A 12,172-nucleotide genomic window follows, 5' to 3' on the forward strand; every position below is an offset into this window, starting at 1 on the left:
ACACCAGTCATATAATGAGGGACAATATCTCTTTCACTAACATATGTGGCCCTTGTTTTTTTGTTTTTTGTTTCGGTGGGTTTCCCCCCAACCTCTCTCCTCCACTAATTCATCTTGGATTGTTTGATTTTTCTAAATCTGTTGTTGCTGACGTTGTCTTTTGACTTTTCCCAGTGTCTCCATACGAATCAGGAATCATTGATCAGGAACCTACGCACCGTGTCAAACGTGGCCTAACCCTGATGTGCAAAATCATGCAAAACATCGCCAACCATCTGCTCTTCACCAAGGAGCAACACATGCGAGCGTTTAACGACTTCTTGAAGACAAACTTTGAGGCTGGCCGCAAGTAATTATTTGAAATTAATCAACCTTCACCTTTGTTGTTCATGTTTGTGGGGAAATTTATTCATATCTTTTCTTTGTGTCAATCACTGGGCTGCGACCATGCTGGGGCACTGCCTTCTGAGAGCTTTTCTTTTTTAGTTGAATAAATAAATCCTAGAATTTGTTTATCTAAGTTTGGTACCCATTTTAAATAATAATAATGAAATTATTGTATACAGTGCTCAGGTGCACCACAACTTGTCAGAAAGTGCGTATAAAGTATATGCAGTAATGTACAAATGTCTGGGAAATGAACAGTGTATGAGTCAGATACATGCTTGTGTGTGTGTATGGAGGGGAGAAAATCAGGTGTAGTGTTGGCGAATCTCTCAGGAAGCATGGAAGTTTTGAAAGATGCAGTGCTCCGACAACTAACAACTGATGCCAGCGGTTTGTTCCATGCTTCAGCGTGTGTATGGAGGGGAGAAAGATCAGGTGTAGTGTTGGCGAATCTCAGGAAGCATGGAAGTTTTGAAGAATGCAGTGCTCCGACAACTAACAACTGATGCCAGCGGTTTGTTCCATGCTTCAGCGTGTGTATGGAGGGGAGAAAGATCAGGTGTAGTGTTGGCGAATCTCTCAGGAAGCATGGAAGTTTTGAAGGATGCAGTGCTCCGACAACTAACAACTGATGCCGGCAGTGTGTTCCATGCTTCAGCGTGTGTATGGAGGGGAGAAAATCAGGTGTAGTGTTGGCGAATCTCAGGAAGCATGGAAGTTTTGAAGGATGCAGTGCTCCGACAACTAACAACTGATGCCAGCGGTTTGTTCCATGCTTCAGCGTGTGTATAGAGGGGAGAAAATCAGGTGTAGTGTGTTGGCGAATCTCAGGAAGCATGGAAGTTTTGAAGGATGCTGTGCTCCGACAACTAACAACTGATGCCAGCGTTTGTTCCATGCTTCAGCGTGTGTATGGAGGGGAGAAAATCAGGTATGTTGTAGTTGGCGAATCTCAGGAAGCATGGAAGTTTTGAAGGATGCTGTGCTCCGACAACTAACAACTGATGCCAGCGGTTTGTTCCATGCTTCAGCGTGTGTATGGAGGGGAGAAAGATCAGGTGTAGTGTTGGCGAATCTCAGGAAGCATGGAAGTTTTGAAGGATGCTGTGCTCCGACAACTAACAACTGATGCCAGCGGTTTGTTCCATGCTTCAGCGTGTGTATGGAGGGGAGAAAGATCAGGTGTAGTGTTGGCGAATCTCAGGAAGCATGGAAGTTTTGAAGGATGCTGTGCTCCGACAACTAACAACTGATGCCAGCGGTTTGTTCCATGCTTCAGCGTGTGTATGGAGGGGAGAAAATCAGGTGTAGTGTTGGCGAATCTCAGGAAGCATGGAAGTTTTGAAGGATGCAGTGCTCCGACAACTAACAACTGATGCCAGCGGTTGTTCCATGCTTCAGCGTGTGTATGGAGGAGGGGAAGAAAGATCAGGTGTAGTGTTGGCGAATCTCAGGAAGCATGGAAGTTTTGAAGGATGCAGTGCTCCGACAACTAACAACTGATGCCAGCGGTTTGTTCCATGCTTCAGCGTGTGTATGGAGGGGAGAAAGATCAGGTGTAGTGTTGGCGAATCTCAGGAAGCATGGAAGTTTTGAAGGATGCTGTGCTCCGACACTAACAACTGATGCTGGCAGTGTGTCCATGCTTCAGCGTGTGTATGGAGGGGAGAAAATCAGGTGTAGTTGGCGAATCTCAGGAAGCATGGAAGTTTTGAAGGATGCTGTGCTCCGACAACTAACAACTGATGCCAGCGGTTTGTTCCATGCTCAGCGTGTGTATGGAGGGGAGAAAATCAGGTGTAGTGTTGGCGAATCTCAGGAAGCATGGAAGTTTTGAAGGATGCTGTGCTCCGACAACTAACAACTGATGCCAGCGGTTGTTCCATGCTCAGCGTGTGTATGGAGGGGAGAAAATCAGGTGTAGTGTTGGCGAATCTCAGGAAAGGAAGTTTTGAAGGATGCTGTGCTCCGACAACTAACAACTGATGCCAGCGGTTTGTTCCATGCTTCAGTGTGTGTATGGAGGGGAGAAAATCAGGTGTAGTGTTGGCAAATCTCAAAAAGCATGGAAGTTTTGAAGGATGCTGTGCTCCGACAACTAACAACTGATGCCAGCGGTTTGTTCCATGCTTCAGTGTGTGTATGGAGGGGAGAAAGATCAGGTGTAGTGTTGGCGAATCTCAAGAAGCATGGAAGTTTTGAAGGATGCTGTGCTCCGACAACTAACAACTGATGCTGGCAGTGTGTTCCATGCTTCAGCGTGTGTATGGAGGGGAGAAAATCAGGTGTAGTGTTGGCGAATCTCAGGAAGCATGGAAGTTTTGAAGGATGCTGTGCTCCGACAACTAACAACTGATGCCAGCGGTTTGTTCCATGCTTCAGCGTGTGTATGGAGGGGAGAAAATCAGGTGTAGTGTTAGCGAATCTCAGGAAGCATGGAAGTTTTGAAGGATGCTGTGCTCCGACAACTAACAACTGATGCCAGCGGTTTGTTCCATGCTTCAGCGTGTGTATGGAGGGGAGAAAATCAGGTGTAGTGTTGGCGAATCTCAGGAAGCATGGAAGTTTTGAAGGATGCAGTGCTCCGACAACTAACAACTGATGCCGGCAGTGTGTTCCATGCTTCAGCGTGTGTATGGAGGGGAGAAAATCAGGTGTAGTGTTGGCGAATCTCTCAGGAAGCATGGAAGTTTTGAAGGATGCAGTGCTCCGACAACTAACAACTGATGCCGGCAGTGTGTTCCATGCTTCAGCGTGTGTATGGAGGGGAGAAAATCAGGTGTAGTGTTGGCGAATCTCAGGAAGCATGGAAGTTTTGAAGGATGCAGTGCTCCGACAACTAACAACTGATGCCGGCAGTGTGTTCCATGCTTCAGCGTGTGTATGGAGGGGAGAAAATCAGGTGTAGTGTTGGCGAATCTCAGGAAGCATGGAAGTTTTGAAGGATGCTGTGCTCCGACAACTAACAACTGATGCCAGGCGGTTTGTTCCATGCTTCAGCGTGTGTATGGAGGGGAGAAAATCAGGTGTAGTGTTGGCGAATCTCTCAGGAAGCATGGAAGTTTTGAAGGATGCAGTGCTCCGACAACTAACAACTGATGCCAGCGGTTTGTTCCATGCTTCAGCGTGTGTATGGAGGGGAAAATCAGGTGTAGTGTTGGCGAATCTCTCAGGAAGCATGGAAGTTTTGAAGGATGCAGTGCTCCGACAACTAACAACTGATGCCGGCAGTGTTCCATGCTTCAGCGTGTGTATGGAGGGGAGAAAATCAGGTGTAGTGTTGGCGAATCTCAGGAAGCATGGAAGTTTTGAAGGATGCAGTGCTCCGACAACTAACAACTGATGCCGGCAGTGTGTTCCATGCTTCAGCGTGTGTATGGAGGGGAGAAAATCAGGTGTAGTGTTGGCGAATCTCAGGAAGCATGGAAGTTTTGAAGGATGCAGTGCTCCGACAACTAACAACTGATGCCGGCAGTGGTTCCATGCTTCAGCGTGTGTATGGAGGGGAGAAAATCAGTGTAGTGTTGGCGAATCTCAGGAAGCATGGAAGTTTTGAAGGATGCAGTGCTCCGACAACTAACAACTGATGCCGGCAGTGTGTTCCATGCTTCAGCGTGTGTATGGAGGGGAGAAAATCAGGTGTAGTGTTGGCGAATCTCAGAAGCATGGAAGTTTTGAAGGATGCTGTGCTCCGACAACTAACAACTGATGCCAGCGTTTGTTCCATGCTTCAGCGTGTGTATGGAGGGGAGAAAATCAGGTGTAGTGTTGGCGAATCTCAGGAAGCATGGAAGTTTTGAAGGATGCTGTGCTCCGACAACTAACACTGATGCCAGCGGTTTGTTCCATGCTTCAGCGTGTGTATGGAGGGGAGAAAATCAGGTGTAGTGTTGGCGAATCTCAGGAAGCATGGAAGTTTTGAAGGATGCAGTGCTCCGACAACTAACAACTGATGCCAGCGGTTTGTTCCATGCTTCAGCGTGTGTATGCAGGGGAGAAAATCAGGTGTAGTGTTGGCGAATCTCAGGAAGCATGGAAGTTTTGAAGGATGCAGTGCTCCGACAACTAACAACTGATGCCGGCAGTTTGTTCCATGCTTCAGCAACTCTTAGTGTGAAAAAATGTTTCCGAAAGTCATGGGAGCTGTGCTGTTTTCTGACTTTGTAAACATGTCCACGGGTGTTAGACGGGTGGAGTTTATAATAATAATAATAATGAAATTATTGTATACAGTGCTCAGGTACACCACAACTTGTCAGAAAGTGCGTATAAAGCATATGCAGTAATGTACAAATGTCTGGAAAGCGAACAATGTATGAGTCAGATAGATGCTTGTGTGTGTATGGAGGGGAGAAAATCAGGTGTAGTGTTGGTGAACCTCAGGAAGCGTGGAAGTTTTGAAGGATGCAGTGCTCCGACAACTAACAACTGATGCCGGCAGTTTGTTCCATGCTTCAGCAACTCTCAGCGTGAAACAATGTTTCCGAAAGTCACGGGAGCTGTGCTGTTTTCTGACTTTGTAAATATGACCACGGGTGTTAGACGGGTGGAGTTTGAAAAGGTGCTCAGAGTTATTGTTTGTACGATGGTTGATAATTTTATGGGTGTCTGCCAAGTCAGCTGCCAGACGTCGGAGTTTCAATGTGTCCATGCCCAGGGGAGTAAGGCATTCAGCTTTGTGACGCATAAAAGGTACCTAATACATTGTGTAGGAAGGGCATCCAGCCATGGAAACCAAGCCAAAATCAGGCTTAAACCTCGTATAGCTGTCCAGTTCTAGTGAAGCTGTCTAACCCATGCCAGCCTGGAAAATGGATGCTAAATGATGGTGATTGTAAACAAATGTACAAGCGCTGATTGTGACAGTATTTCACAGTAAATAAAGAAATTCTGAAACACTGGAGGGCTGTGAAGACAGGTTAGAAAATCAGGTAAATACCCTTTAGAAAATGGTAAAAGGTGACCAGCAAGCATCCGGGAAACTGAACAGTGTACATCTCAAATTCTGGCATACTCTTTACTCTTTTACTTGTTTCAGTCATTTGACTGCGGCCATGCTGGAGCACCGCCTTTAGTGGAGCAAATCGAGCCCGGGACTTATTCTTTGTAAGCCCAGTACTTATTCTATCAGTCTCTTTTGCTGAACCGCTAAGTAACGGGGACGTAAACACACCAGCATCGGTTGTCAAGCAATGCTAGGGGGACAAACACAGACACACAAACATACACACACACATATATATATATACATATATACGACGGGCTTCTTTCAGTTTCCGTCTACCAAATCCACTCACAAGGCTTTGGTTGGCCTGGGGCTATAGCAGAAGACACTTGCCCAAGATACCACGCGGTGGGACTGAACCCGGAACCATGTGGTTGGTTACCACACAGCCACTCCTGCGCATTATATACACACATATACATATACAGTAATTACTCACCAGATCACAGTTCTTCCATTGTGCCCTCAGAACATTGTGGACTTTTCTGGCTAGTAAATGTATATTTATATCGCAGACTCCTCAGTCGATTGCAAGCTTCTGCGACTGATAGGGATTAATATTTTGTTAGATTTGAATCAATTCTGTGGTAAAATAAGCGTTTTCCAGCCTAAAAAATTAATAAATTAATAAACGAAAATAGAGTCCTGTGTAACAGATTAATTGAAATATATTAAAAGAAAATACCGAAGATGAGTAAACAAAGAATCGGAGATGCTGTATGGGAAAGGAAACTGGGGAGGCGAGTGGGGGGTGGTGTTTTGCATTTAGAATTAAATAAATATATACAAATTATAAAAATGATATAAAAAAAATATACTGTACAGTGCTGTTTCTACTTGACAGATTTTCAGCTAATATGGGGATTTTGGAACATAACACCCACAGTAGTCGAGGGATTACTTACAACATACATACATACATATATATATATATATTTATATATATATAGGGAGAATTCATAAAAAAACGAAAGACAAAGACAGATGATGTTGATAGCAAACAGATGTATTAGTATAACGCTCGGGAAGTGAAAAAGTCTTTAATGTTTCGAGCCTACGCTCTTCCACAGAAGGAAACAAGGAGAGAAAATAAAGAATGTGTCGTGGCTAGCGATCTATCATGGCAAAAATATATATATATATACAAAGAGCAATAAAGATTCAAGTTAATTTAAAAATTTACTTGAATATGGTACCTAACTTAGTGCACCAAAAAAACTATACTGATTTAACAATACAGTAATGTGGGGTGTGATATAAGCGAGAAAGAGCAACAAGAATGGATAGTTTTTAGTACGATCGTTCATACAAGGACAGGTTTTATTAAAGTTGCAAAGATTACAGCATATAAACGAGTCCCGTAATCAGCTAAAATACATGTAAGTTCTCTAGACATCCTAGTGCTTGAGGCTATACTCATGAAGTAATGTAGATAATAAACAGATTTCTAAAGTTCATTAAAGTCTTTTAAAGAACTTTAATGAACTTTAGAAATCTGTTTAATTATCTACATTACTTCATGAGTATAGCCTCAAGCACTAGGATGTCTAGAGAACTTACATGTATTTTGCTGATGAGTACGGGACTCGTTTATATGCTGTAATCTTGCAACTTTTAATAAAACCTGTCCTTGTATGAAACGATCGTACTAAAAACCTATCCATTCTTGTTGCTTCTTTCTCGCGTATATATATATATATATAATACATACATACATACATACATACATGTATATATATTTGGAACATCACACCCGCAATAATCGAAGGATTACTGTACATATAAATAAATATATATATATATATATATATATATATATATATATATATATACCGGAGTAAACACATAAATGTGAAACAAGGTGGAAAAAAGAGTACTCAAATACCAGAGGTAGAGTAATTTGCTTTATTTAAAAGCAGCAGAAATTTAACAAAAGCTGTTACTCGGAGTTCCACGTTCCCGTTCGTCGGACAGTTTTTGTTCGCCAAAACTGTCCGACGAACGGGAACATGAAACTCCGAGTAATAGCTTTTGTTAAATTTCTGCTGCTTTTACATAAAGTATATATATACACATACACACACACACACCATACATATACATACATACATATACAAAGAGCCCTTAGTTTACTAATTTCATTCATTCCTGAAGGTCGTTCATCACCCTAACTGTTTGTAATCCAAAACAATTTTTCCCATAGGAAATTCTAGAGAAGTTACAGCAAATTCAAGCAGGGATGTGCATGGAAGGAAAGCCAAACAGCAACTGTTGCTCTTCTGCTGATATTCCTAGCTTGGTGCCAACCATTTTTGCTAATTTCTGCATTCGTTACTTGAGACACTGTTTGTTACTGGTTTGAAAAATTCTTCATAAACCAATTTATTCACATTGAAAGGCATTCATAAACTGGTGGTTCCACTGTGTGTGTGTTACTCTCTCCTCACTTTGACGTTGCTTAATAGTTGTAAACAGGCACAAAAGTGGCTGTGTGGTAAGTAGCTTGTTTACCAACCACATGGTTCCGGGTTCAGTGCCACTGCGTGGCACCTTGCGCAAGTGTCTTCTACTATAGCCTCGGGCCGACCAAAGCCCTGTGAGTGGATTTGGTAGACGGAAACTGAAAGAAGCCTGTCGTATATATGTATGTATATATATGTGTTTGTGTGTCTGTGTTTGTCCCCCTAGCATTGCTTGACAACCGATGCTGGTGTGTTTACGTCCCCATCACTTAGCGGTTCGGCAAAAGAGACCGATAGAATAAGTACTGGGCTTACAAAGAATAAGTCCCGGGGTCAATTTGCTCGACTAAAGGCGGTGCTCCAGCATGGCCGCAGTCAAATGACTGAAACAAGTAAAAGTGTAAGTGCCACCATCATGCAAGCAGTGTGGTTTGTTTCCAAATTTCCCTGAAACACATGTCTGGTCTTGTGGGGAATGTTACCTTGCTTGGAAGCAGGTGAGGAAAAGCGGGCATTAAATGATGATGATGATGGTGATGATGATGATGTATTTTTTTCATCTTTTTAGGTTCTTCAAGGAAATTGCATCAGACTGTGAGACTGTGGATGCTGGCAACCACAACTTGTCTTTCATCAATGATGCTAATGTACTCGCACTACATCGTCTGCTGTGGAACAACCAAGAGAAAATTGGAGACTATTTATCGAGTAGCAGGTAAAGCCATTGTCTTACTGGTGGCCCCTAAGTCTGTGTGTGTGAAGGAGATTGCGGGATTGACCCCAGCTCCAACATATCTTCACCACCATTCTACACTACAACCGTCACACATGTCCTCACAACCAGACTTGCTTAGGTCTGTTGTGTGTGTGTGTCCCGGAGTCTTTAACCCTTTCGTTACTGTATTTATTTTGAGATGCTTTGTGTTTCTTCCATTTATTTTAAATATAACAAAGAATTTAGTAAAATAACTTGGTTATCATTAAGCTAGTGTTAAGAACATAAATTGTGACTAAGGTTTGGTGGAAGATTTTAATTCAAAACCTTAGAAAACAAGACATCTATACTCAGAGCCAGAGCCGGCTTCAGCCAGGTTGGTATCAAAAGGGTTAAGAATTATTTCTCTATTATATATCTTAACCATTTTGTTACAATATTTCTGCTGAGATGCTCTGTGTTTCTTTCAATTACTTTAAATATAACAAAGAATTTAGTAAAATAACTTAGTTATCATTAAGCTGGTGTTAGGAACATAAATTGTGACTAAGGTTTGGTGGAAGATTTTCATTCAAAACTTATGAAAACAAGACATTTGTACTACAGCGTTGACCTGGTTCCCATGAACCCCAAGTGACCAAGGTCATGTCATCCTTTGCAAGGTTTTCCATTCTGAGCTGAGTGGACTGGAGTGACATGAAGTGAAGGGTTTTACTCAAGGACACAATGTACTACCTCGTATAGGGATTGAAACTGCAATCTTGCAATTGTGATTGCAACACCCTAACCACCAGACCGTGTCCCTTCATTGTCATCACACTTCTCCACTCCTTGTGTACTGACTTCCATTTTAATCTACCATACAATGGTGTCTCCCACACACACACAAATAAATAAACACATTCACACAAATATGGAGAAGCACAAACACACACACATAAAAGTACATGCACACACACACACACAAGTGTAGCCATGATTGTGACCTCTGTTGACCTCTACTTTCAGGGACCATAAAGCAGTTGGAAGGAGGCCTTTTGATAAGTTGGCGACCCTATTGGCTTATTTAGGCCCACCTGAGCATCGACCTTTGGATTCACAGTGAGTAGGATCTGAGTTGAATTGAAACCCCAACCCATTGCCACCACCACCACCACACTAACCATCATCATCATTATCATTTTGTTGTTGTTGTTGTTGTTGTTGAAGTCTTTCTTCTCCTCCCAATGCGCCTTTCCAGCCCATGACCCCACTTGTGTAACTGGGGCTGCCCTTATGACGATGACCACCCTCCCCCCAGGGAACAGGTATTGTCTTGTTGCTAAGGCAGGTGTGTGTGTGGATGGTTATTGAAGTATCATCACAATCATCACTCTCACTATCATCATCATCTTCATCATTAGCAACCATCATCATCTCCATCACCATTATTGATTACAATCATCATCATCATAGGTGTAGGAGTGGCTGTGTGGTAAGTAGCTTGTTTACCAATCACATCTTTCCGGGTTCAGTCCCACTGTGTGGCACCTTGGGCAAGTGTCTTCTACTATAGCCTCAGGCCGACCAATGACTTGTGAGTGGATTTGGTAGACGGAAACTGAAAGAAGCCCGTCGTATATATATAGTGTCGGCTATAGCCTACTCACCCGTATAGTTAACCAGGTGATACACGAAGGAGTCATACCCAATGACTGGTGTAGCAGCATAATAGTCAACTGCTACAAAGGTAATGGTGACGCCCTAGATACAAATAACTACAGGGGTATCAAGCTGCTGGATCAGGTAATGAAGGTTACGGAGAGGGTTATAGCCCAACTAATTAGAGAGAGAATTAGCTTAGATGATATGCAGTTTGGGTTCGTGCCAGGGAAAAGTACTACTGATGCTATATTCCTGGTAAGACAGCTGCAGGAGAAATACCTACCAAAGATAAGCCCCTGTAGTTGGCTTTTGTTGACATGGAGAAAGCCTTTGACAGGGTCCCCCGATCCCTTATCTGGTGGTCAATGAGGAAACTAGGGATAGATGAATGATTAGTGAGAGCTGTGCGAGCCATGTACAGAGACGCTGCTAGTAAGGTGAGGGTTGGCAACGAGTACAGTGAAAAATTCTGGGTAGAGGTTGGGTCCACCAAGGTTCAGTCCTCAGTCCCCTCCTATTTATCATAATCCTCCAGGCAATAACGGAGGAATTCAAAAACAGGATGACCTGGGAGCTCCTCTATGCTGATGACCTTGCTCTAATTGCTGAGTCACTATCAGAACTGGAGAAGTTTCAGGTGTGGAAGCAAGGTCTAGAATCGAAGGGCCTCAGAATCAATCTAGCCAAAACCAAAGTCCTAATAAGTAGAAAGTAGACAAGTCACAAACGCCTTCAGGTAGATGGGCCTGCTCGATGTGTAAAAAGGTGTAGGTAGAAACTCCATAAGGTGCACCAAGTGCAAGCTATGGACACATAAGTGTAGCAATGTCAAAGGAAGGCTAACTAGGAAAATAGTTTTTGTCTGTGGCAGATGCTCAGGAGCAATAAACACTGAAAATGTGCAGAGACCAACGTCTACCATGTTCCAGGGAGAAAAACTAGAAGTAGTTGATAGCTTCCGCTACCTAGGTGACCAAGTCAGTAGCGGGGGTGGGTGTGCTGAAAGTGTAACTGCTAGAATAAGAATAGCCTGGACAAAGTTTAGGGAGCTCTTACCCCTGCTGGTGACAAAAGGCCTCTCGCTCAGAGTAAAAGGCAGACTGTATGATGCATGTGTACGTACAGCCATGCTACATGGTAGTGAAACATGGGCTGTGACTGCTGAGGATATGCGTAAGCTCGCAAGAAATGAAGCCAGTATGCTCCGATGGATGTGTAATGTCAGTGTTCGTAATCGACAGAGTGTAAGTACCTTGAGAGAAAAGTTGAACCTAAGAAGCATCAGTTGTGGTGTGCAAGAGAGACGTCTGCGCTGGTATGGTCATGTGACGAGAATGGCTGAAGATAGTTGTGTGCAAAAGTGCTACACTCTAGCAGTTGAGGGAACCTGTGGAAGAGGTAGACCCAGGAAAACCTGGGACGAGGTAGTGAAGCACGACCTTCGAACTTTAGGTCTCACCAAGGAAATGACTAGAGACCGAGACCTATGGAAGTATGCTGTGCGTGTGAAGACCCGGCAAGACCAGTGAGAACAGTCAAAATCAACATCAGTGGAAATTGCAGCTGTGGTTAAGCGAACCATCCGATCGTTTGTCCGTTGCCAGCTTTGCCTGGCCCCCGTGCCGTTGGCACGTAAAAGCAACATCCGTTCGTGTCCGTTGCCAGCCTCGCCTGGTCCCCGTGCCGGTAGCACGTAAAAGCACCATCCGTTCGTGGCCGTTTGCCAGCTCTGTCTGGTACCTGTGCAGGTGGCACGCAAAAAGCACCCACTACACTCACGGAGTGGTTGGCGTTAGGAAGGGCATCCAGCCGTAGAAACACTGCCAAATCTGACTGGGCCTGATGAAGCCTTCCGGCTTCACAGACCCCAGTTAAACCGTCCAACCAATGCTAGCATGGAAAACGGACGCTAAATGATGATGATGATATATATATATATATACCGTATCTCTCTCTCGC

General features: G+C 43.7%; 2 protein-coding genes across 3 annotated transcripts in view; one reads left to right on the forward strand and one right to left on the reverse strand.

Moving 5' to 3' along the window:
- The window catches only part of LOC115225990 (neurofibromin), a 105,951-nt gene extending 96,263 nt beyond the window's left edge, over positions 1–9,688 (forward strand). For both annotated transcript variants that reach the window (XM_029796963.2, XM_036514988.1), the window contains 3 exons: positions 175–349; positions 8,423–8,569; positions 9,578–9,688. In XM_029796963.2, coding sequence (XP_029652823.2) covers positions 175–349; positions 8,423–8,569; positions 9,578–9,674 — 419 coding nt within the window. In that variant the 3' untranslated portion in view covers positions 9,675–9,688. The remainder of the gene's footprint in view (positions 1–174; positions 350–8,422; positions 8,570–9,577) is intronic.
- A 1,257-nt stretch (positions 9,689–10,945) lies between these two features.
- The window catches only part of LOC115225991 (cytochrome b5), a 36,511-nt gene continuing 35,284 nt past the window's right edge, over positions 10,946–12,172 (reverse strand). Inside the window, exon 6 of the mRNA XM_029796964.2 lies at positions 10,946–10,959. Within this exon, the coding sequence (XP_029652824.1) occupies positions 10,946–10,959 (14 nt within the window). The remainder of the gene's footprint in view (positions 10,960–12,172) is intronic.

The sequence above is a fragment of the Octopus sinensis genome, linkage group LG29 (genome assembly GCF_006345805.1).
Source record: "Octopus sinensis linkage group LG29, ASM634580v1, whole genome shotgun sequence".
NCBI lineage: Eukaryota > Metazoa > Mollusca > Cephalopoda > Octopoda > Octopodidae > Octopus > Octopus sinensis.